Below are 24,887 nucleotides of genomic sequence, written 5' to 3' on the forward strand. Positions count from 1 at the left end.
CAGCAGGGACAGCAAAGGGAAAGTGACGGGGCTAACAGGCAGCAGTGCCATTCAAGAGGTCATATGTCCTTTTCCATTTTTATGTGTAGAACACATGCTAGCAAAACCAATCATTGCTTAGCGGCCTGGTATGCTTCTGGTAAAACAAGATGGGAGTCCCGCCCACAGTCCAGTGGGTGAAGCCAGCTGATGCTGTCCAAGGTCATGACTCTGTGTGAAAACTGATCCTTCAGGCTGACGTGCAAATTTTGCAGAGAGCTGAAAACAACCGAAGATCCTTCCTCCTCTCCTAACCCTCTGCAGTCACTTGGCCCTGGCCCGCGTGTCCTCTAAACGCACATGCACCTGTGGTTTTTCCTCGAGGCAGGTGTCCCCTGGCCTGGAGCCCTCTGGCACCAGAGACCACATCTCATGCTTTTGTTCCCCGCCTGCTTTCTTTCTATGCATCCCACAGAGACCTTCTCACATTTGCTAATTAGCTGCTGCATTTAGAGGTGAAAATGCTGGATCTAGTTTTCTTCATCAAACTCCTATCAGGCATTCTACTACTTGTCTACAGACAATATTGGATCACCTATAAAGAACTGTTTATTTTATCCTTTCCAATTACTCTGTTTAACCTACCGCACTGGCCAGACCCTCTAACACGACCCCACTGAGAAGCAGCGGCCAGTAAGCACCCTTGTCTTCCTTCTCATTTTGAAAGGGATGCTTCGAGGACCCACCGTCCAGCAGATTATTTGTTTAAAGTCTGGGGCACACGCTCCCCCAGCTGAGGGAGCTCCTTTCTGCTTTGAGTTTGCTAATGGTTTTATAGTTTCAATCATCATCAGAAGTTAATCTTACTTAAATGTTATCTGTGTTTAATGATATAACGTTTTCCTCCATCTTCACTTACTAATTTTCTAACGTCAAGCCACCCTTGTTTTCCTAGGATAAATCTCAACTGCGTCAGGATTTTGTTTGTATTTTACTGGACTGGTTTACTAATATTTTGTTAGGCTTTTCTTACAATGTTTACGTGTAAGACTGGCCTGTAATTTTGCTTCCTTGCTACTCTTGGTGTTTCCCTGTGTTGTACCATCACGGGGACACCGGGAACTCTGAAGCTCCCTGACCTAGATGTCTTCAGTATGGCTTAGACAGAGACACTTTTTAAGATTTTTTTTTTTTTAATAATTTGAGAGAAAGAGAGAGAGCACGTGCCCGTGCGTGTGCGCCTGGAGGGGGATGGGCAGGGAGAGGAATATGCAGACTCCATGCTGAGCACAGAGCCTGACCAGAGAGAGAAACCATGGCTCTGTCTTACGTTACTATTAATACCTTTCTCCATGTATCACACTCGTTTTCACACAGAAACACTGCCTCCAGTATTAAAAATCTGATCTTTGTACGGGATACTCCACTTGGTAACATAATGCTTGCAAATACCGAGACCGCTTTCACCCGCCAGCCCTAACGTCTGAGCAACAAGGCGAAGGGGTCTGCGAGGACTACGTTTCGTCACAGGCCAGGGATCGAGTTTGAAATAATCCCGGGGAAAGGGCAGGGAGAGAGTGGATGAAGCAGGTCACACATGAAACCAGATTAGTCGGAGTTCACAACCGCCGAGTCTAGGTGACGGGCGCGTGCGGGGCAGGAGGTATCATACTGACTCTAGTTTTGTATTTGTTTTCCGTTTCCCCATGATCAAAAGTGAAAATGTTAAAAAGAAGGCTGGTTGTAGGCCAATCACGAAGATGACGGAGACTGCGCCCCCCTTTCTAAGATGACAGGCTACGACCTGCCGTCCCCTCCTTAAGGGCGGCCCTAGGTCCGCAGGCATCCGTGTCCCACACACGACTCGCATACAGCGAGGATTAAATACACATCTGGAAAACTGCAACTGAGGACATATTCAGAGAAAACAGACTAATAAATGTCATCCCCCCAGACTTCAGGAGCGCAGCCCGTCCTCCGTACGTGATGATTACCATCATGGCGAAGAGATGGCTCCGCCGGGTCTGTCGATCAGGGAAGAAGACGGCAGCTCCGTTAAGAAGGGTATTCCTGACTTCTTGTTTTAACGTTTGCATGGGCGCAGAATCGCCGTCCACCCTATCCACCACTGATGAAAACAAACAATGGAACCGGCTTTAACACTTCCACGCGCTCACGACAACGCACGCATGTGCTTCACTAGCTCGCAAACTCACCACTCCCATCGCGTACGGAATGCCTCTGTACGGGCCAGGCGGCGTAAGGAAACGACACCTACCAGCTTCCGTGTCATTATTCCCCTGTCCTTTTGAGCCGCAGCGGGGCAAAGCCCTGAAAGCCACTTCACGTGGCCATGTGTTTTACTCCCCGTGGACCACTGCCTCTCCCCCTCCCTCCCATCCGTGTCTTCGCCACAGTAAGGACTGAAGGGTATGACAGTCATCACTCTCGGTGGACACACCTGTGCGTCAGAAACCAGGAGGAAGACTCCCTGGTGAGGACAAATCCTGAACTCAAAATAACAATTCAAAAGAAGATCTAAGGAAACACTCATTTTCCAAAGCAGTGACCCCTCTCCTGGGCTTGCACGATCCCAGCATCCCTGTTCTCACAGCAAGACCCTGGCAGGCCAGCAGCACAGGGTCACATTCAGGAAAAGCTCAGGGGCACCTGGGGGGCTCAGTGGGTGAAGCGTCTGCCTTCGGCTCAGGTCGTGATCCTGGAGTCCTGGGATCGAGCCCTGTGTGAGGCTCCCTCTCCCTCTGCCCCTCCCCCTGCTTGCGCTCTCCTGCTCTCTCTCTTTATATGTCAAAGAGTCATATAAAGTCTTTTTTAAAAAAATAAAGTATAAAATAAGAACGACAAGCCCAATCCGTACCGTCGCATAAGTGTGTGTGGAGCTCCTTGGCGGCCGCCGCCCCTCCCGGGCTCTGCCGCGGAGGCTTGGCCTCCTCAGAGGCGGCCGGCCCGTCTCTCTGCAGCACGGGGAGGCAGCTCTGGAGGAGCCGCAGAAGCAGGGTTTGTGCCCAGATGCATTCTTCCCTTGGGCTACGGAGAGACAGGGACCGTCAGAGAGCAAAACGGCACGTTGCTTTCACCCTCCAAAGCTGTCTGAAAAGCACTCTCGTCTACACAGCAGGCACGGTCAAAAGAAGGCCAAGGAGAGCAAGAGAGGCAGAATGAAAGAACACCGTCCCGGGCAGAGTCTGAAACGCAGACCCTGCCTGACTCTGCTCCCAGCAGGGCAAGGACGCACGTTTCCGATCCTACTTCTTTGTCTATAAAACGAGGGCACGACCGCAATGCTTGACCGGCTTTCCCCACCAGGTTGTAACGACAATTGGATGACAAAATATTTGCAGCAACACTGCCCAAGGTATGTTACAGAAACGTGAGGTGTTATCTTTAATAATAACCATTTCTCTCAAACGAGAACCATATAAACTAGTGAGAAGTCAAAAAATCTTAGAAAAAATGGTCTATTTGGAACGCAAAACTTAGGGTTTTTGGTTTTGTTTATATGATTATCACCTTATAACAAATTCTGACCTACTTTTGCTTTAATTTACTGTAAAAATTCCAGAAGATCTGCAAATCAAGACCCGCGAAGTCCAGAAAAGATTTATATTTTACGCCACTTTCCTTCTGCTGCACCTGAAAAATTATAAAAACCAGAAAAAATAAAATTGAAAATGCATTTAGAGAACTATTGCGATGCCTCACTTACTCCTCAGTGTGAAAGGGTGTAGGATGCCCGTACAGCCGCTGCGGACTCTCACCAGCTCAGAGGCGCGTGAACAACTGTTCCTGGTGTGAAACTTTCTACAGGACGTGCGTGCGTGGGCGTGTGGATGTGAGAACACATGTGTGTAAACACACACACACACACAGCCCCGAAGACTCCCCGGCTCCATACACACCGCACCCGGCCACGCGAGACAACGGGGCGGTGTGCTCGGACCCCGGCGCCCCCGCAGCCGCAGCACCTCCCCCCCCCCCCCCCCCCGTTTATGTCTTCTGCTGTGACAGGAGAGCTTGAATAACAAAGACCAAACACACCAGAGTTAAACTGAGTCACAGCCTTCCAAACTCGCCCTGACACAGAACCGCTGCCTTCCCCGCGTGGGAGGGCGAGAGGCCCCACCGATCCCTGACGTATGATGGCGGCGAGAATCTTCCTCGGATCGAGCAGTCACTGCGTTTTTATTAGTGACTGTACAAGTCAGGGTCAGGAACACAAATGATTTCAAATCCTGACATTTTGGTGCCTTGAGTGAGCAAACAGAATTCACCTGTTCCTCAGAAATGCCTCTCTCAGGGCTTGAGGGAGGTGGAAATCCCATGAACGTGCGTGGTCTCCCTAGACCACCACTGGCAAACACAGCAGGGGCTTCTAGGTCTGTCTGTAGGTCTATTCCAGGAAGCCTCACCATGACGGCCACAGGCCACACGGTCCTCCACTGACTGACACCACGGACGCCCAGCACCTCCCTCCCCTGCTCTCCCCACGTCCCCATGGCAGCACGAAGCCAGCTGCACACGTCCACACTGCACGGCTCGACAGGGCCAGCTTTCACCCACTGGTGTTCATTTCCCTCCACACCACCATTAACCGTCCCCCAAGGAACGAGGTACCAGGTCATGGGCGAGCTGCTGAATGAACTGAAGTGTCTTGAGGAGCAGGGTGGCCCCGCAGACGCTGTCCTCCCCGTCCCTCCTGCAGTGGGCACAGATGACGTGCGGCTCCGCGTCCGCTCGCACAGGCCGGAGGTACCCGCTGATGCTGAGGCCTTGCACTCCCAAGCGCTCTGCCGACTCCTGACGGGTGCAGAGGAACTTCACCATCAAGTACTGGAAAGGACAGAGAGCTTTCAGAAGGACTCAGAAGCCGGACTATGAACGGAGGGAAGATAAAGGCCTTTCTGGGAAGGTCCCCCTACGACCTTCATGATTTATTAGGTCCCACTCTGCCTAGCATGGGGCGTAAAAGAGAAGTCCAACATCTCAACAAACGGGGAGAAAACACTAGTGCTGAATCAAGTCAGGTCTTGGGAGGGATCACCATGAGAGAAACGGCATTACCCCCTCTTCAGGGCAAACACAGGGAAGTACATCTGCTCTGTGGCCCAGTCGTTTTGAAACAGGAGTCACGTCTATGGCAGAAACAGCCAGCAAATGCCCTACGGAATCCTCTCCAAACTCCCGACTAGTGTATACGACCCACAGCCCGGGACGCCGCACTGTCTGCTCGGAGCCAAAGCCACGTGAACGCCCACCTGCTATGCGAACCCTCCGATTCTGACAGTGGCAGCTCCTTGGCCATGAGCTTTCAGACTGCCCTTGTCAGGCGTGTCAACCCTGACCGAACAGCTACTGCCTCTAAGCCCCGAAGACAGTGCGCACTTCTCTTACTGAAGCGTCTCGCTAGGCGTGACACTAAGGCTGAAAGAAGTGAAGTGGCCAGACCATCACGGTTTCCCTCACAGCCACGGAGACACATCTGTTGTGCACTCAGGCCAGAGTGTTCCCCACTCTCCCTGCTGCACACACCACTCCCCACACACCCTAGCCTGGCTGCGGGCGGTGACCTCATCGACCTTCAACACTTGGCAGCACACCAGCTTTCCGGGCTAGCTTTCCCCCGTGACCGTGGGCCGGGTGAGCCACGCTTCCCCGTGTGTCCCCGTATTGTGGCGTCTCCTACGCCTGTGTCTCCCACTGGACCACAGGTTCCGTGAGGGTCACAGTCACGACCAACCGGCTTCCAGAGCTGGCATGGGGCTGGCGCGCACGAGCCGCTCCATGAACATGGACGGAATCACTGGAGGCGGTGGGCGCACGTGGGGGCCACGGCTCCCTAATGCTTACTTTGGCAACTCTGCACCGCTGCAACTTCACATCTGCTTCATCCCATTCTTCTTCTAGCTCGAACCAGCCAACAGGGTCATCCTCTCCAAGGCCATCAGCTGAGCAACCAACCCTGTGAACACAATGGTAATCACAAAGCACTGTCCTCTTCCTAAACTTCTCGGGAGTCTGGCGCGTGAGGCACCATCTGGGCAGCATATAGCTTGGACGTACGACCTGCAGTAAGCAGCGGGACGGGGTGTGGCACCTGCTGCCTGTAAGCCCAGGGCGTAGTTGCTGGTGATGTCCTCCCCGTTCCCCCGCCTCCTTCTCTCCGACATGGGAAAAAGCATCAGTCCCAAATATAATCCGGGACTAAGGAGAAAGTTTGCCTCTCTAGATAACTGGCATAGTGGAAAAATGAGACATGAAACCAAGACGTCCTCGATGAGTGACTCGGGACTAAGAAACAATGCAACAACCGCTGTGTGCTTCTAGAAAGATCCAAAGGAGAGGCAGGTTCCGTTTTCTTTCCCTAGGTCTGGCTACTCTGTACGCCCAGCCTGAGCTCCAGTGCACGTGCAGCAGTGAAGGGTAAGAGCCAGGCAACGTGCAGGACCCGGAGCTCCACAAAAGGAAAACTCCAGCCTCCGCGTTTTTTCCTGTTCCTTCGAAGGTCCTTCCAGGAACGCATCTCAGCCTCAGGGCTCAAGAAGCACAACTCCGGCCACTTCTTTTTGAAAAACTAGGCACCTGAATTGTACTCCCTTTTCTGGGATTAAATAACCAAAGGAGAAGAGGGCAGTCTTTTCAAGTAGCGCTCCTAACCTTTCCACTACTCAGGCTGTGATGCAGCCAGCAAGCTAGCAACAAGGGAATGTTCTGTGTGGAAAAGCAAACGCGGGCAGTCGTGGCAAGAAGAGGGAGAAGATTAAGGGTCCAGAGTAGATTCTGTAACAGGGAGAAAAAATGTTCTCAACAGAAGACTTTCTTAGCATCAATCATGACATAACTAATCCTAAAACCAACAGGACAGGAGGTATTCTGTCTTAACGCAAAACCATGTCAATGAGTTTCATCAATATTGTGTCTGAGGATTTTTTTAATTTGCTGTGCGGCAGAGCCATCAAGAAGCTCTTCGAGAGGGAGACGCCACTGGCCGGTGACAGCACAAAGAGGCAACCTCGTTCACTACGCCACACAGAAGACAGACGGCAGAAAAGAGAACGGACTGTGTGTCCCCGGAGCACGCACGGCAGTCAGACAGATGGCTCAGGAGCGTACTGACTGACTGACATCGGGCCAGAAGGACAGGGAAGAAGACAGATGCGTGCACGTTAACATTTTGATTTCCAAGCTGGAGAGAGACTGGCAACACGCAGGTCGACCAACCCAGGATTTCGGAGTAGTTCGGGCTGCAACCAGAAGCTACAGTCAGCAAGCGAGTAGTGAATAAACCTACATCAAGGTTAAAAGAAAATCCTATGTAAGATGTGAAAGATCTTATTTAACAGCAGGTTTTAGCTCTTTGATACGTCCCAGGAATGGGACAGAGCTGCCTAAAAACACATTCAAAAGAAAAAAAAGATCTTTTGGGGGTGCCTGGGTGGTTCGGACTATTAAACGCCACCTTTGGCTCAGCTCCTAATCCCGAGGTCCTGGGATCGAGCCTGGCATCAGGCTCCCTGCTCAGCGGGGAGCCTGCTTCTCCCTCTCCTCCCCGCTCCTGCTTTCTCTTGCTCTGTCTGTCTCGGGAGATTTTAGGAATGAAGGAGATTTGTTCCAATTCATGGAGAGGGTTGGAATCACAGGTGTAGATTTCAACTGGACATGACCTAACCCCTGAAGGGCAGTGAGTTCTCCATCACGAGGACTGTTCTGGAGACTGGACGACCATCTATCAGGAACGCCACCCAAAGGCAGTCCAGAGGAGAGAGGGGGTTATTCTAGATCCGTGCTACTCCACGTGTGGTCTGTGGGTGGGGAACATCAGTCACCTGCCAGCTTCTTACAGGTCAGAGCCCCACCCAGAACTACTGAATCAGAATCCACGTGGAACACGGTCCTCAGTGATGCGTGTGCACAGCCAAGGTTAGTGGCACGGTCCCAGGTGACCGCTGATGGCCTCTGTTAACTCTAGCTCCCGTCACCCCAGACAGTAGCACAATCAGCAAGTCCTGGGCTCAGCTCCGTGAGTTTTAATTGCTGTCAGGAACGCGGGAGGCAACGCTGCCCGGGGCTCACCAATGACCTCTGGGGCTGAATCCGACAGCTCCACTTGCGGACTCTGTCCAAAGGAGCCTGGGTAACAGCTGACCCTGCTGCTCACTCCCTAGTCCCTTTACCCTCACCCCCCTGGGCTTCCTGCTGCCTCGCAGGCTGTTCTCAGCCTCCTGGTGCCTCTCGGTGTGCTGATCTAGAGGGTCTCTCTTCTCTTCCCAGCCCACATACTCTTCCAGAACAATCTAACTCACCTTAATTACCCTTCCAACTGTCTCTCCTACTGGTACCTTCGGTACCTCTTCCAGGCTCAACGCACTCATCCAAGGAGCTGCCAAGTACCTCCACGTCTTCCTAGACCTCAAATGCAGCAGAACCAAAACAGAGCTCACCACCTTCCTTACAGACTGTTTTCCCAAGTTAGTTTCTGTCAGAGAAGGGCACTCCCAGTGTCCCCACCTGCCCCAGCCCAAATCCCAGGACTCCCCAATGCCTACACAACCTTCCTCCTCTGCTCTACAGTCACCATCTGATAGTCTCTTCATCGGTTCCCACCTCTCCATCACTGCCAATGCTGCTCTAGCCGAGGGGCCCCAGGCCTCGGGCCGCCTCCTCCATTTCCGTTCCGCCTCCATGCTGGCTCTCCCCTGGCCACACTGCACACAGCACGATCCAGAACCAGGACAGTACTTGTAAAACACACATCTGGTCTCCCTGTTCTTCCCCCGAAGTTCCTTGACACTATGCTGGCCCCCCACCCTTGCTTGGATAAAGTCCAAGCCCTGAGCCAGAGACAGAAAGGCCTTTAGTAAGCAGGCTGCTTCCTGGCCCTCCAGCTCCACGTCCCGCCACTCCACCTCGCAGTCACTTCTGGCACCTGCGGGGCCCTGAGCCTGCCCTACTTCACCTACGAGTGTGCTCGAATATTTGCTCAGGACCTCTCCTCCGAGTGTGCATCTCCCTTAGCTCTGACCACAAACAACACTCCCTCCGGGGTCTTGCCTCCCAGAGCCCAGTGCTGACAACACCTCAACGCTGCTGGTCTGAGCAGACAGTAAGCACCGCAGAGCAGGGACTGTGCTACCTTGTTCGCTGTGTCTCTTCCACACCGAGCAGCAGGCCCAGTGCAGAGTGGTCTCCAGTGAAAGATGATTAGGAGGAGGGAGGCTGGGGCAACAGTACACTGCCCGGCGCCTAGTGAGACTGAAGACAGGCCAGGCGTGTATCACCCCCAGCCATTCTGGAGATGTGCAGGCCTGGTCACGGAAGGGACCAAGGCAGGACCTATGAACAGATTAAGACACGTCTTCGCAGATGCTGCTAGAAAGCAGTGAGTGCTCATGGCCACTGCGGGTGGGCTAGGGCCACCTCTTCCAGGGAGACACGAAAGCACATTTTGCCAACAAGATAAATGCATACAGCCTTCTTTAACTACAGAGATTTTTTTTCCTGCTCCTTACCTGCTTTTTACAAACTGCCTGAATTCCTGAAGCTTCCATTTGTCATATTTTTCAAACCTTTTGAAGTGTTCTTCTGCATGGAATTTATCCGAAGATGAGTTATAGGCGAACACCAGCCCACACTGGGCACCAATGCCACCGCGCCGAACCTGAAAACAGAGACCTAGCTGAAGCACGCTGAAGGCGCTGTGTCCCGTGGCCGCTGTGTCCCAAACAATACGGTTAAACTCAAAGAGCTTAAAGCAGAATCAAACCAACAAGATGACACTTTGAATCCGTTAAGTCCTGGAAAAGTAAAAAAGCTGCTTCCTGAGAAGAGACCCCTTAGAATCACACCTCCCCAGACAACAGTCCACTCCCCCGTGAGTCCCTGTGCTCTGCTACAGGCCTGGCACAGAATGGTCACATCATGCATGATGAAAAGTAGTGACATAGACGCTGAAATGGAATCCTATTTTTAAAAATAGCAGTAATGTTGCTTAAAGAAGGGAGTATGATAATTACCATAATTCTGATCTGTGTTACTTGGAATGCAGATTCCGTTCCTGTAGAAAAAATGGTACTTGCTCTGGTCTTTCCAGTCTCTGTAAGAAACCCTGCAAAAGGGAGACACTGAAGTGAGGACGACCGACTCATTTGTCATAACCCTGACAGAGACCAAGCAAACACACCAGACCCTTTGTGGTTGGCGAGGGTAACTAGTCTATCTGGTACTTTTATACAAGTCAGAAAAAGACTTCCCCTCTGCACAGGTGTGCGCTCACTGCCAGCCCCCCGGTTACAGACCGTGGCTAGCATGCCCTCCTCAGCGCCCCGTCTTCTCAACCAGGCCGGCAGCCCTGCTCTGAGGTAACAATAAAGAAATACAAAGTTTATAAAGATCTTGACTTAACCGCAAACAGGCAAAAGCCCAGACAACCAATCGTCTTTCTGTGCCATTCCTGAAACCATGCCTGATGCTTGACTGACTAGGCCGACAAAGGCACGCAGGCCTGGAGGACGACAGAGGGATGACAGAACCTCCAGAACATCTGTCAGGAACAGGCAGAAAACAGCACAGTCTGGGGGCCACCTCCACCTTTTGCTGTCTGTGAGCTATTGTACAACCCCGTAAACCACAGTCAAGACAGTAACGCAGACGGTTCCCGCCCACAGAAAATGCAGCTCCTTCTTCTTCATGACGCTGACCAATGGTGTATCTATCTGTGGATTCCTGTCGGCATTCTTATTGGGCTGTACGTATTTTACAAATTCTCCTTTGAACCGTCTGTAACATCTTACTGGTTCCTCACGAATTAATGAGATAAATGAAACGTATAACTGTTCATTTTACGTTTGTATGAAAGCCATGCTTTACCTCTCTTGTTGTTGTTAATTACCCTTTCATAATTCACAGAAAGGTCTGCTGCTAGACCCAAGGCTGCCTTTCTCTTTCAAACCTCTGTAATGATAGAATTCACACCCATGCCCACATCAGCATCAAACCACCAACCATCCCGGACCATGAACGGCCCTCAACCGTTCTGCCTGCTCAAGATCAAGAGATTAAACCCGCTTCACGCTGCTTCTTTCATTACACTGAATTCAATAAACAAAAATGTCTGAAGTTGAACCTCCGTAAGACAATATGCAAAATGTGTCACCAAAAGCAAGACAATTAAATCCAAAGGAACATTGACTAACTATAGAGAGAAGCTACGGCAGGATCTAGTTCCATCAAACAGTAATTATGTCGGCAGTTTTCAGAAGCCACAGTCGGAGATCCGCACGACTCGGCTCACGGTGAGACGACCCTACCCAGCCCGCCCCGCCGCGCACCGACGTCTGCACACGCCAGCCGACCGCCAGTCCTTGTCGTCTGTCTCACAGGAGCTGAAGCAGTAATTACATCACAAGAATCAGACTTTGATGACGTTGCCACCAAATACACATCTAAAGGCCAAAATAAATGTATAAACAAAGACTAAAACGTAAATAAATAAAACTTTGTTCTTCCCTTCCTTGGTAAAAAACAAAACACAGCTCATGTGAAGTCCTAAAGCTCCATCAGTTTTGATATCATGCCCTCCCACAGCAAATTTATTCTCTTAAAATGATGATGGTAAAGAAAATAACCAATCACAGATTGAAAGAACTGAGCAAACCGACCCCTTCGGTCTACGGGCAGCACGCTGCGTTCTTTTAAATTAGCAGACGAAAGCTGGCGCTCCGGAGGGCCCAAGTGTGGGTTCCCTGGGCAGCAAGACACACCCTCTAGAACCGGCACTTCCTGGCACTTGGGGAACGTGAAGCACACCCGTGAAGAGCCTTTCCCCCCATACGGGAAAGAAAGCCATCCCTCCTCAAGACCCAACTGTCCCGGCTCTGAGCACTTTCCCCTGCCCTGCCTATCTCCTCAGGCTCATTTTCGGTAGTGACGGCTGTGGAGGGAGTGACCAGGAGAAACGGAGTCTCCTCCCCAGGCCTACGCACATCCCACCTGTGCAACTGTCAGAAACACAACCAAAACAACAAATCCACAAATTCCAACCACTTCACAAGACCCATCCATCCGAGGGAAGCAGAAGGCAGGGAGGGGGGGCAGGCAGATGAGACACAGGGAGAATAACAGTATTCGATCCTCACAACTACAGAAAAATTAGCAGTGCGTTTGGACTTGGAAGAGCGTTACAAATCCACATACCATGTTTTAAGATGGTGAAAATACTCTGTATGGTGTTATAATGATGGATACATATCACTATACATTTGTTTAAAGCCCCAGAACACACAACATCAAGAGTGGACCCTGAAGGGGGCGCCTGGGTAGCGCAGTCATCATTTAAGCACCCAACCCTTTGTCTTGGCTCAGGTAGGGATCTGTGGGTTGTGAGATCGAGCCCCGCGTCAGGCTCCGCACTCAGCACGGAGCCTGCTTAAGACTCTCTCCCTCTCTCTCTGCCCCTCCCCTTCAAGCGCGCGCGCATGTGCCTGTCCGTGTGTGTGTGTGTGTGTGTGTGTGTGTGCGCGCGCGCGCGCGCTCTCTCTCTCATTCCCTCTCTTTCTCTCAGACCCTAAGGTAAACTACGGACTTTGGTTGGTGATGACATGTTGCCGTGGGCTTGTCCTTGGTAAGGACGTGTCTCCCTCTGGAGTGATGGTCACAATGAGGGCAGCTGTACGTGGGGGGAAGGTGGGGGGAAGGGAACTCTCTGTGCCTTCCTCCAATTTTGTTATAAACCTAAAAGTGCTCTAAAAAAAGTCTTAAAAAAGAAAGACTAGAGACGTGATTTGAAACGGTGATAAAAGTAAAAAATAAAATACGAAGATGAAGATAAAATAAAACAACAGAGACGCTTTTCAGTGGATGGTGACGGGAGTACAAATCCATCTACAGGTTTGGGGAAGGCTCTGCCTTACATGCTCTGGAGACAGAAATCCTGACTCTTCCAGAGAGCGAAGGAAAAACACAGGGGCCTCTGGCAGAGTGGTCTTGCCTTTCCTGGGTGGTGGGAGGGGAAAAGGGCAACAAACCCACTATGTGTGGCAGGGGAGTGCACGGCCTGTGTGGCCCTTAGCGGCCTGTAGCGGAACAGGAGAGGGACGCGGTGAAGGAAACGTCCCTGCAGAGGCTGTGCTGCGCGGGGACGACTGCAGCAAGAGTGTCCCACGTAAGCGTCTCTGGCACGCAAAGTCCACCAGGGAGAGGAGGTGCCTTGGGGAGAAGCACGAACACAGGAGACACGACAGAGAAGAGGTGACCGCGAGAACGCGTGTGGCCGGCACTGCTGTGACGAAGGCCAAGGAGAAAGCAAAGCCAAAGCAGGAAGGCAATTCCCGCCAGTGTTTGAGAACTGCCAGCACATTCCCCTTCCTGGGCCCGACTGGCGAGGTTCTAGGCCGTGCAGTGAGCACGAGGGGGCACGTGCAGGAGACGAACTGGCTGGCCAACACGACGGAGGAGGAAGGGACTCACAGACACCCCGGGACGAGGAACAGGGCCTAGCAGCGCACGGGAGAATGCATCAGCAGCTCCCGCGTCAACAGCAGGGAGGCAGTGAGGTTCTTTCGGACGCTCCAGATCCAGAGGAGTCACACTGAGAAATACCTTTCTCCTGAAATTACGTTCTCAGCAGCACTGTGCCTCGGGTCTGCTGCGTTTCTGAACGCTCAGGATAACACAACGAAAAAATAATCTGAATTTAAAAACGGTTAACTTTTTATATGCCAAAAGGAAGAGTCCTTGCTTTTCGAAACTGAGGGCTCTCGCGTACTCAGAAGTCGCTACAAGCGACCGACACCTAGCGGAGTACGAGGCTGCGCTACGGAAGGCACGCGCCTGGGTCAAGACCCATTGCCTGGTGAAGGCCAGCACCGCACGCAGCCTCGCGCTCCAAGCAGTCCGGAGCCCCGCACGCAGTCTCACGCCGCCAGAGGGCGCGCTGCAGTCCTTCCGCTCACCACACACGGACAGACCGACCACTCACCGTCTCTCGTCCACGGCTCGACGAGGAGGTTTTCAGGCCCCGACTTCTCTTCTTTCCCTTTGACATCACAGGCCTGAAGGGTCAACTGAAGAGGTTTACCTGATCAAAGAAAAGAGAGAGAATGAGAGCCTTAAGCTAACGCAATGCAAAAAATAAAAACTAGCAGGCACGTCCGTGGAAACGGAGAGCAGCGGGCCAGCAGACTGCTGACGGAAAACGCACCTGTTGAAAAGCTAAAACAGAGCAGCTGACACCGTTCTTCTATGCTTTCCTGAAGGGGACCAAGTACGGCTTTATGTTCCTACGCGACTCCAAGAAGCGGTCTCCAGAATAACCACTCCTCAGAAACAGAGCGCATTAGAAGATACAGACTGACAGCACAGCTCCAACGTGTTTGGCAGAGGGATTCCCAAAAGAGTGTTTTGGGGCCAATAACTAATCGTATTACAATTGCATTTAAATATATAAATAAGATCTTAGGGTCTTGGGTCTTGTTTCTTTAGTATACCTGCAGGAAAATCTTGAAAGTTGTAAGAATTTTAAAAAGTGTCATCTGCTATGATGACCTGAAAGCTTCCCCTTCCCTTTCGTGTTAGTAGTACCGTAACGAACACCCATGAACCTGCAAGCCAGCTCAGCTAGAACCCTGCCAGGAACAAACGTTCCCTCCTGTGTCACTCTTCCATCCAGGGTTCCCGCCCAAATAACCGCTCACCGGAACGGAAAACTTTCCGGAGAGGACTTTCCAAACACTATGTATCCCTCCCATCCAGCCATGCTGCTATGGGCTCCCCACCCCACCAAAAATGACCTTTTCAAATTTAAGGGGAAAACTAGATTTACAAGACATCAATGGTCTGACCTTAAAAATCAAACATAAATTATGAAGTTGTGTTAAGGCGAAGGCACAAACACCATGGCAGAAACGGCACAGTTTGCCCGTATAACTGAAGAGGATGGGGTCCAATACTACACTTTGAGGACAGAAACGTTAGCACTAGAGGCCGGGATGGCAAATGAGCTGTTCCTCACATACCAACCCAGAAGGCTTAGGAGGACCCATCCTGAGCCGGCAGGGAAGTGCTACGGAAGTGCTACGGAAGACGGCTGCCGGGCCCTGGGGGCAAGGCGGTAGCAGGCGTGCCGCTGTCACAGGGACCCAGAGCGATGCAGCCTAAGACCAGGATGCTTTGTGCCGTGTCTGGGCCAGTTCCCTCCCTCCTCCAGAGGGGAGGTACTCCAACTTCCCAGCCCCGCTGTCTACACAGAGAGACACACCTGCACCTCATCGAAGACGGTTGTGATCAAATGGCCGCCGAGCCTAAGGGGTCAGACCAGTCACGCCCAGGAGGTACAGCCCTGGGGATGCTCAGGGCCCCTCTGATGCTGCCATCAAGGGGCCCACGTGCCCCTCCTCCCTGCCCCTGCAGGAGAGGCCGTGTTCATCCTGGAGTCACGGGGTAGCGACCAACCGGCCGAGGAGGTGAGAAGACACCAGGGGGATGACGGCGTCCTGGCCTGCCCACCGCGCCGCACTCACATACCGTATTTAAGGAGCAAGCTCTGCCGGACGGACGCCATGGAAGAGATGAGGGACGAGGCGTCGTACTGTGCGTCCAGGCGGTCAGTGACGGTGCACAGAGAGTCCAGCACTCTGGCAACACTTCCTCTCGCCAGCGCGAAGGCCAGAAGAGTCAGCTCCACCTCCGGAGTCGAACAGCAACTATGAACAAGGAGCCAAAAACCTGTCACTTCTTGGAAACACGGGAAAATCCAGGTAGCCCCCAAACCCCACGTAACCGACCACCAACAGTGAAATCCACCTATCACATGCTCTCTAGGTGTAGACCAGAAATACTTTCTCAAAATCCTCAAGACAACCTAAAGAAAAACTAGATCAACCCGGAGGACAGGGACGTTAAATCCTCCCCTCTGTGCCCTCCATCCGTAACTATTAAATAACACTAACAACACCCATTTTAACAAGTCAAACTTTATAAACCAAACCAGACGCACATAAGCCACACGCAAAGACGCCGCTACGGTAAGCCTCTGCTACTGAGAATGACTAGTGGCCGCAGACTCAAGGGCTCATCCCCCACACTAACGACCTACTTGACACGTACTCCTCCACACGCTTCTCCGTCTTTTTAAACACGTTACACTGACACTCGTGAACCTGTCCCGATGTCTCAGGACCTGGTTTGCGCGCCCTGGGGGCTGAGCGGACACAGGCCAGGGCTGTCCCCACAGCAGGCACTGAGTTTGTCAAGCAACTGAGGGGCCTCGTCCAGGCGCACAGACCAGCGGCCCGTTTGCCTGTGCAGAGGGAGGCAGGCGCCCGGTGAGGCCACGGTTTGGGGCTCCAAGTAAGCCGAGAGCTTCTGCACAGGGGACTCTGAGACACCCGTTCCAGCTGCATCACACGACCCCCCCCACGCCCACCCCTGGCGGTCAGGTGGTGTGGCTAGATAATGCAGCTTCGAGGGCTGAACTATGATTTTACTTTCTCTTCAGTCACTAAAAACGAGCCATTTTTAGTGCTAACCTTTAAAAGATTAAAAAAAATTTTTTTTAAGACTTAACAAGCACGTAGACCCTCTACCCCTACAAGCCCCATCTCATCAACCTTGACTTCACCTAGTTATCCTGATGAGGAAGCTGTCCACTTCTTCCAGAACGCTGGGAGACAGGAAAGTCGAGAAATCCGTAGATCCTGGTGAGAGGGAAAGCGGAGGCATGTGCTGCAGTGCCTTCCTGCAAGTGTGAGATGGAAAATCAGAACAAACCCAGGCAAAACATTAAATTAATAATACTCGACGAATACCAAATTGTCAGACGCCTGTTGTGATTAATCCCTCATGAACAAAGTCTTGCAGAGAGAGCCTGGCACACAACATCAAACCAGCTTTTCCCCCAGGAGTCATGGTGCCAAGTAACTTCATGGAATTTCCTTCTTTTTCATTTTAAGAGTTCCATTTCTCTCCACAGACACTTATTCCAGTCCTTGGGATCCAGTCTTCATTTCACGCAGGGTGGGCAGAAGACATGTACACTCTACAGAGAAAACCCTGGAGATCTCAGAAAACGTGGCCCCGGAGGCGGAGCAGTTGGTGGCCCCGTAAGCAGCTCATGTTACACATTCTGTCTTAAGACCTACGGCATCGACACACCGACCACCAATTTTCTTGCCCATAAACATGAGCACCTGTCACGGTTTCTCATCTTGCCTGTGTTTCTCGGCCTTTCTACCTTAATGTCTGCTTCAGCATTTCTCTTCTTGCCTGTGTTTCTCGGCCTTTCTACCGTAATGTCTGCTTCAGTGTTTCTTTTCTCTCGTCTCCTCTTACGTTTATCTCTGAATCCCCCAAAAGTTTTACCTCCTCCAGACTCATAGTCATCAGACAGACTGACGCAACCAAAAACGACTGGGCCTACTCTATGCCAGCAAGTGCGGGTGAGCGAGTGCCCTGCGAACAGCGTGGAGGTGTGCAAAAAGTAACTCAAAACTCTACAACTGACAGTCATTTCATGGGAACAGTAATGGGAATCCCTCAAATGATATGATTCCTAGTTCCAAACAGAGACAACACAGAAAGGCTAATACTGCGTCGGCTTCCCTCCGCTCGCATTCTTCTCTCGCTCTGCAAGGAGCCGCACGGGACGGCAGCCACACTGAAAGGCAGGTGATCAAGGAGGCCTAACGCACAGGAGCGCGCAGGGATTTACCAAATTTAGTTCTACTGATTCAAGTAAACATTTGTTTCATTATTCTTTTTATTTTGCCCACTGATTTTTTTCAAAAAAAATTTTACAGTAGCTTTAGATCACTGGTATTTAAATGTTAGGAGTGAAAACATAATTACACATGAACAGTTACAACTGTTTAGGAACATAAACTTTAAATATATCCATTCCTCAACAACTTGGCATTTCTTCACAAAAATAAGGTAGAAAGCTCTTCCTCTTCAAATTCAGTCCTTCCTCTAGAAAATTCAGTCCATAAAGCAGGGCTGTACAAGGCAGGCACTCGTGTGTGTTTGGGTGGGAGGACAGGGCACCATGGGGGCCCATAATGGGGTGCTGAGGTGGGTACAGAGCAAACTGAGGAAGGTAGCTGCACAAAAGGCCAGTCTGGCAGGGAACGTGAGCACCAAGGAGGGTGGCCTGGTGCTGGGCACAGGAAGACAAGGGGACGTAGGGCCTGTGCACAAGGACAGTCACAGCAGCAGCTCTGTAAAACGTGCTGGAGCAGGAGTCCGGGGAGGAGGGTGTCCAGACAAGGGCACGGGAGATGGGAGGCTGGTGATACGTAAATACAGCAGGGAAAACTCGGGCAGCAGTTTTCTCATTACCCGAGAAGGGAGGGGCAAACGCAGAGAGAGGAAACCAGAAGGAACACGGCAGTGCTGGAGTGGAAGTGGGAGTGTCGGTGCAAACTCTAGAGTTCCCAGCACTGCAGACGCAGAGATGACTACGGCTGTGAATGTGTGTAACGTACACACACGTGTGCATACTACTTCTGTACAAACATATTTCCTAGCGGGGTCCACTGAGAGGGCCTGAGAGAAGCAATGCTCTACCCACAATGAGCTTGTGTGTTGAGTTTCTAAAGACCATTCGCCACCAAAAGGGACAATGACCCCTCAGAAACAATGGCTGATTCCAGGACGGAGGCAGGGAGCATTCGAGACAGGCCTGGAATATTTTGTTGTTCTAGAAAGTGAGGAAGTGTTCCAAGTTGCTGAGGACATGCCAAAAGGACACAGAAACCAGACCAAAGGGGTTCCCATTGGCCAAATCCGGGCCAATGTCCCATCAACACCGTGATGTCATAAGCCAGGAGCACGTAACACAGGAACCACGAGTCCACACGGAGAGCAAGTTGGAGGACGAATGGGACACTTACGGTCTCAAAACCTCCGCACAAAATACCTAGTAATTACCAAGACAAAAATCTCTTCACAATGGAAAAATCCAGCAGACACCCCTTCCTTCAGGGATCAAAGTCAACGTGAGCAGCACTAGTAAGAGGACACTCTAAAGCTGTGTGTCACCGGACGGGACGCAATGAGAACGTGCCATCGCTTCGGTGACACTCCCGCTAGAGACACAAAACCTACACTGAATCATTATGAAATATCAGATGAACCAAAACTGAACAACGTTCCCAGAAATAACGAACCGATGATTTTCAAAAGTGTCAAAGTCATAACATCAAGGAGAGACTGAGGAACCGCCCACACTGAAGGACACTGAGGAGACACGACAAACACCAAGTGTGGCCTGGGTCCTTCTCCTACACAGGGTGTTACCGCGACAGCCTGCGGGACCCGAATGGAACCCGAGGACCGGTGGACAGCGCTGCGCCTCACCGTGAGCTTCCTGACCCTGATGGCTGCAGTGAGCGCTCCAGTTGACAGGAAACACGCACTCGTGTACTCAGGGACAACGGGGACCAGGTCTGTACCGTAGTCCCAAATGGCTCAGAAGGAAATAAAGTTGTTTGCATTGTACTTGTCATAGTTCTCTAAGTTTCTAATTAGTTTTTTTAAAAATGGTTAAACAGGAAGCAAGAAGGGCATATGGACAAATATGACTTCACATCTGGCGCTGCCCCCCATGTTCCCGGCGAAAAAGCTTCGTTCTCAGGAGACATCCAGAGAACCGCCGCTAGTACTCTCTCTCTCTCTCTCAGACACCGAACGTAAGCATAACGCTGGTACCCCTTTGCTTCTGCGGCATATGTCACCACTTCCTGCCGCGTCTGTTACCGCTGGGTCTTTCAGCCCTACAGGCTTTTTTTCTTTTTAATTTTTAATTTTTTTAAATTTAAATTTAATCAAATTTTAATTTTTTAATGCTATTTTTAAATTTACTTTTACCTTTTTAATTTTTATTTTCAAAAGTGATCTACATTTACAAATAAATTTGTTTAGTCTCTCTAAGCAGAGTTCACTCCACCGTGAGTTCCGAGGTCTGGACGCACACTGGCACATCCCTGCCAGCCCAGTGACGGGCCTCAGGGGCTGTCCCAGTACCCTCGTCTGTGACACGGGGTAAGTTTTACATACATGCTTCCCAACAGCAGGCGGTAAATACCACGCGGCATCGGATACAAAGTGCTCCGTGAATGGGAGCAACCGCTCCCCCGCGGGTGAGGAACAGAGCAGCGCGAGGGACCCCCTCCCCAGACTGGCGCCGAAGGCACAGACAGGAAACCCCAGGGCACCCGGGCCGAGCCCGAGTCTCAGGGACATGCTCTGCAGGGGGCGGGGACAACAGGGGCACCTGGACGGGCGGGGAAGCGGAGAGGGGGACTTACTGCGTGTTGTGCAGCACTGTCTGGACAAAGGCGGGGTTTGTCTCCATGGACGCCGTCACCAGAGAGGTCAGCAGAGACCAGTACCAGATTGCAGAAGCATCTGACACCGAGACCCCAGACTTCTTAACTCTCTGAAAGCCAACAGCCCTCAGACCATGAATTCTAGTGTCACATCCATCGCTAAGACAACGTTTTATGTTAATCTGGACATCTGTCAAGCGCAAACGACAAATTCAGTATTGGATTAACTTCTTCAGTTCAGCAAATGCTAGGCTCCCAACTAAAAGCAAAATAGTAATTCACATTTTGAAAAGAAAATTCTGAAACATACTTTGATGCCAGAAATAAATAATGTGTATAATGGAGCTAGCATATAATAAACTTGTCAGAAAAGCATCAACCAAACTAAGGAGTCATAAGAATAATGTGTAAATTTAAGGGTGGCTTAACCCTTTCCATCACAAAGTTTCTTAGGAATTTAGGCGTCCTGAAAATTAACACAAAGATCATTTTTTAAATCCTGATTAAATACATGGTAAGAAAATTTCTAGAATTTTTGCTAGGGTTCTGAAATTTTGATTTAAACAGTCGCTGTCTCACAGCAGTTGTGAGAATTTATTTTTAATAATCAAGTCCAAATGGATGACGGCACAGGCATGACTGACTTTTAAGAGCTGTCACAATTTCTTATTTGGGTTGGACGGGAGGAGGTGACAAGTTAAAAAGGACACAACTGAGAGGAAGGAGCGTCACAGTGTGAGACAGGAAGCGTCTACTCCAGGAGCTTCACTACTGCTTTGCCTAGGGACGAGACACAAAGACTCTACCTCCCTAGGCCTCAGTTCCTCTGAGCAAAGTAAGAACACTTCTTTTGGCCCAGGAAAGCATTAGGAGAAATGAGACAAAACATGAGGCATCCCGGCTCCCTGAATGAAAAAAGCCTGGAAAGAAATCACAGAATTGTGATTATTTCCCAAATGCTGGGTGTGAAGCAAGGTCATCATAGTATAAAAATGGAAACAACCTACGTGTTCAGGAATACAGGGCTGGTTAAAATTAAGGCAAGTTCTTCTATGGCTAAATAAAGGTGTGCAAGAACACATGGTCCGACAATGTGCTAAAAAATTTACAAAACGGCATGGAAAGAATATCGCCATTTTGTAAATACATACGCATTTTTGTAAATAAGTATACAAATACATTTTGTGAAAACATATGCAACCCTATGTTTTATTTTAAAATATATGTGCACGCACACGCACACACATAGACGCACGCTCACAAGTAAAGATCTGGAAGGGTCCACACTAACATATTCACAGTGACAATCCCTGGGTAGTGGGATTTTGAGTCATTTCTGTTTATCTATGGTTTTCTAATAAGGAAACAAGAACAAAATACTTTTAAGTAAAAAGGGCTTCTATAACTTTCTACAACACCACACAGATGAACTAACGGCTACTCCCACGTGCATCATGAGAAGCAAATCAAACCCCCAAAGACAATCTGACAGTTTCTCCCCTGGGGAGGTATTCCCGCTAAAAATGATTCCTTCTCCCCCCGCCCCCCAGTCCCCTTAACCGGAGGGCAAGCGGCCTCGTGATGACTCACAGAGCTGACTGATGTTGGCATTTTCCAGCAGCGTCACGTAGCCAGTGACATTGCTGGGAATGTGCACATCGCGGACGTCCTGCAGATCGCTGGCACTTCTCCCCACAGCCACCGTCACCTGCTGCGGCATGTAGCTCTGGTCAGTGGCGGCCACCGCGATGGACAAGTGCCGAAGCACAACGTCTGGCTTCATTTTTAAGCTGGAAAACACGGGGAGCACAAACGACAGGTGTTTACAAAGGTCGAGACCCGCAGCATCCAAGACGCTCATCTCCACGGTCTTGTATCCGATGCGGTTAAGGACCCTCTTTCCGAAAAGCCGCCAACTGGAAGAGCCCTTGTGACCTTCCCGTGTCTCTCCAACCTCTTCCAGTTCAAGGTTAATCTTCCATTTCCCTTTAAGCTACCAGCCCAGGCAGGAAAGTACAATGTGAACACCCTAAACAATCGCTTTACCTGCAAGAAGCAAACGCTAGCCCTCGTCCAAAGAGCTGAATGTGCTCCGGACCCATCAATTAGATGCTGAAGGTCACCTGTACTCTCCATGCGAGAACAAGACAACTACTTCTACTTCCAACAACTGAAATTAGCCCACTCTCCAAAGAGACACGTGAAACTTTAGATGGCAGCTTCGAAGCTTCTAGAAACATCAGCTTACTGCCACCAGTTCGACCCCAGGGTTCCTGCTCACCCCATTCCCTCCTCCTCTGCCAAACTGGCCAAGATAGTTGCATAAAGATTTCTTTAATGCACAGAAAGGATCTTAAAAAGTAAAATCACATCTGATATAAGAAAAGTACTTGCCCCTTGTGATATTAATTTTCCTGAGAAACTAGTGAAAAAGATCTGAAATCAGTATTATAAAATATCAGTCAAATACTATTTTCTCCCTTGAAGTACCAAGTAAAGGAATTATCCATGTTTATGAATATATGAACCAGGTAGCAAGATTTTACGTAATTCTTTTCCCTTGATTCCTAAGGCATCTTCACAGATAGTCACTTGCAATAAGAAAACCACCACGCGGTTACGCAGAAAATATTCAAAAATTCAGGAAATAACTCGTCGCCACACTGAGGAGATGAGAGAAAGCAAGCAGGTACTTCTCTCGGGCTCCTGACAACCGCTGCTCTAGGACCCACCGAATCCAGTGAGAGCGTGCACTGCCGTCGGACTGCCAGTACGACGACGTCTCTCCGTTCGTCATCTTGTCGATGTCTGCAGGGTTGGAGGACGTTTCTATGTAAGCATAGCACTTTGCTACTGACTTGAGTTTATCCGTCTCTGGGCTTCTGGTTAGATCTCCAGGACTTTCTGCAGAGAAAACCAGATTCTATCACGTGACATGTCTTTCACAAAGGGAAAAAAAAGGGTCTTTTTTTTTTTTTTTTAAGATTTTATGTATTTATTTGAGAGAGAGAGAGAGAGAGAGAGGGCATGAGCAGGGTGAGGGGTAGAGGGAGAAGTAGACTCCCTGCTGAGCAGGAAGCCCTGATGCGGGCCTCGATCCTGGGACTCCAGGACCCCGGGGTCATGACCTGAGCTGAAGCCACATACTTAACTGACTGAGCCACCCAGCCACCCCAAAAAGGGTCATTTAAAATATCTAACGTAAATATGCTCGGTACTTTGGCCCTAGAAAAAGAAGTATTCCTTAAAATCTCCTTCCAAAGAACCATGATAAAGCAGAAATTGGCCAAGGGTTGCTTCATGAGCTCACTGTAGTAAAATACTTAAATCACTGATATATTTGCAAAACCACACTAAGAGAAGAAAATGGTATCTTACAGTTTGAACTGACATTTCTTTTTTTTTTTTTTTTAAAGATTTTATTTATTTATTTGACAGAGATAGAGACAGCCAGCGAGAGAGAGAACACAAGCAGGGGGAGTGGGAGAGGAAGAAGCAGGCTCATAACGGAGGAGCCCGATGTGGGGCTCGATCCCACAACGCCGGGATCACGCCCTGAGCCGAAGGCAGACGCTTAACTGCTGTGCCACCCAGGCGCCCCTGAACTGACATTTCTTTAATTACGTGTGAGACTTCGTAAGCCACCTGTGTTTCGAGCAGCCCGGTTCTACCCTCTTCTGCTTTCTGCGGGGTCACAAGCCCCCTCGCCGGTTTGTATGTTATAGGGTGTATACACCCAGGCACGCATCTCAGGTGATGCTCACTGGGAGCTGGGCACACCTCTCTGATCTTCTCCTACTGATTCAGTGCAGAGAGGAGGAAACAGAGGCAAGGCCCAGAGTTAAGTAAGGGCCCAAGGTCAGAGTTAGTAAAACGATTCAGACTGTGGTAACACGTCACAAAATATGTTCTGTTTCTGACTCTGCTTCTGACATATTCTGCTGCACAGAACTTCCAGTTTGCACACGGCCTACTTTATCAGCCTCCGACGGCTTCTGGGGCTCGCGTCTTGCTTCGCAAGGTCCCTGTGCCAGGAGCCCCACAGGTTGCGGCTACTCTCTTCCGGCACTTCACCGTTTCCTGACAGTTGAATTTTTCAGTGAATGGAATGGGTTAAGAATCTGGTTTTAAGTAATTGCTGGAGAGGATGTGGAGAAAGGGGATCCCCCCTACAGTGTTGGTGGGAATACAAGTTGGTGCAGCCACTCTAGAAACAGTGTGAAGGTCCCTTAAAAAGTTAAAAATTGAGCTACCCTATGACCCAGCCATTGCACTACTGGGTATTTACCCCAAAGATACAGACGTAGTGAAGAGAAGGACCATATGCACCCCAATGTTCTTGGCAGCATTATCCACAATAGCTAAATCATGGAAAGAACTGAGATGTCCTTCAACAGATGACTGGATTAAGAAGCTGTGGTCCATATATACAATGGAATATTACTCAGCTATCAGAAAGAACGAGTTCTCAACATTTGCTGCAACATGGACGGCACTGGAGGAGATAATGCTAAGTGAAATAAGTCAAGCAGAGAAAGACAATTATCATATGCTTTCTCTCATCTATGG

The 24,887-nt window shown here is 50.2% G+C and overlaps 1 protein-coding gene across 6 annotated transcripts in view; it reads right to left on the reverse strand.

Moving 5' to 3' along the window:
* ZZEF1 (zinc finger ZZ-type and EF-hand domain containing 1) overlaps positions 1–24,887 on the reverse strand; it is a 98,156-nt gene that overhangs the window by 57,898 nt on the left and 15,371 nt on the right. For all 6 annotated transcript variants that reach the window (XM_045804840.2, XM_045804837.2, XM_045804839.2 and 3 more), the window contains exons 4-16: positions 23,051–23,222; positions 21,909–22,108; positions 20,298–20,508; positions 16,613–16,729; positions 15,517–15,695; positions 13,973–14,071; positions 10,011–10,102; positions 9,507–9,655; positions 5,848–5,959; positions 4,615–4,830; positions 3,533–3,633; positions 2,858–3,027; positions 1,974–2,107 (exon numbers count right to left, since the gene is read on the reverse strand). In XM_045804840.2, the coding sequence (XP_045660796.2) occupies positions 1,974–2,107; positions 2,858–3,027; positions 3,533–3,633; positions 4,615–4,830; positions 5,848–5,959; positions 9,507–9,655; positions 10,011–10,102; positions 13,973–14,071; positions 15,517–15,695; positions 16,613–16,729; positions 20,298–20,508; positions 21,909–22,108; positions 23,051–23,222 (1,952 nt within the window). The remainder of the gene's footprint in view (positions 1–1,973; positions 2,108–2,857; positions 3,028–3,532; positions 3,634–4,614; positions 4,831–5,847; positions 5,960–9,506; positions 9,656–10,010; positions 10,103–13,972; positions 14,072–15,516; positions 15,696–16,612; positions 16,730–20,297; positions 20,509–21,908; positions 22,109–23,050; positions 23,223–24,887) is intronic.

Source organism: Ursus americanus, chromosome 14, assembly GCF_024610735.1.
Source record: "Ursus americanus isolate L20-20 chromosome 14, mUrsAme1.1.p, whole genome shotgun sequence".
In the NCBI taxonomy this organism is placed as follows: domain Eukaryota; kingdom Metazoa; phylum Chordata; class Mammalia; order Carnivora; family Ursidae; genus Ursus; species Ursus americanus.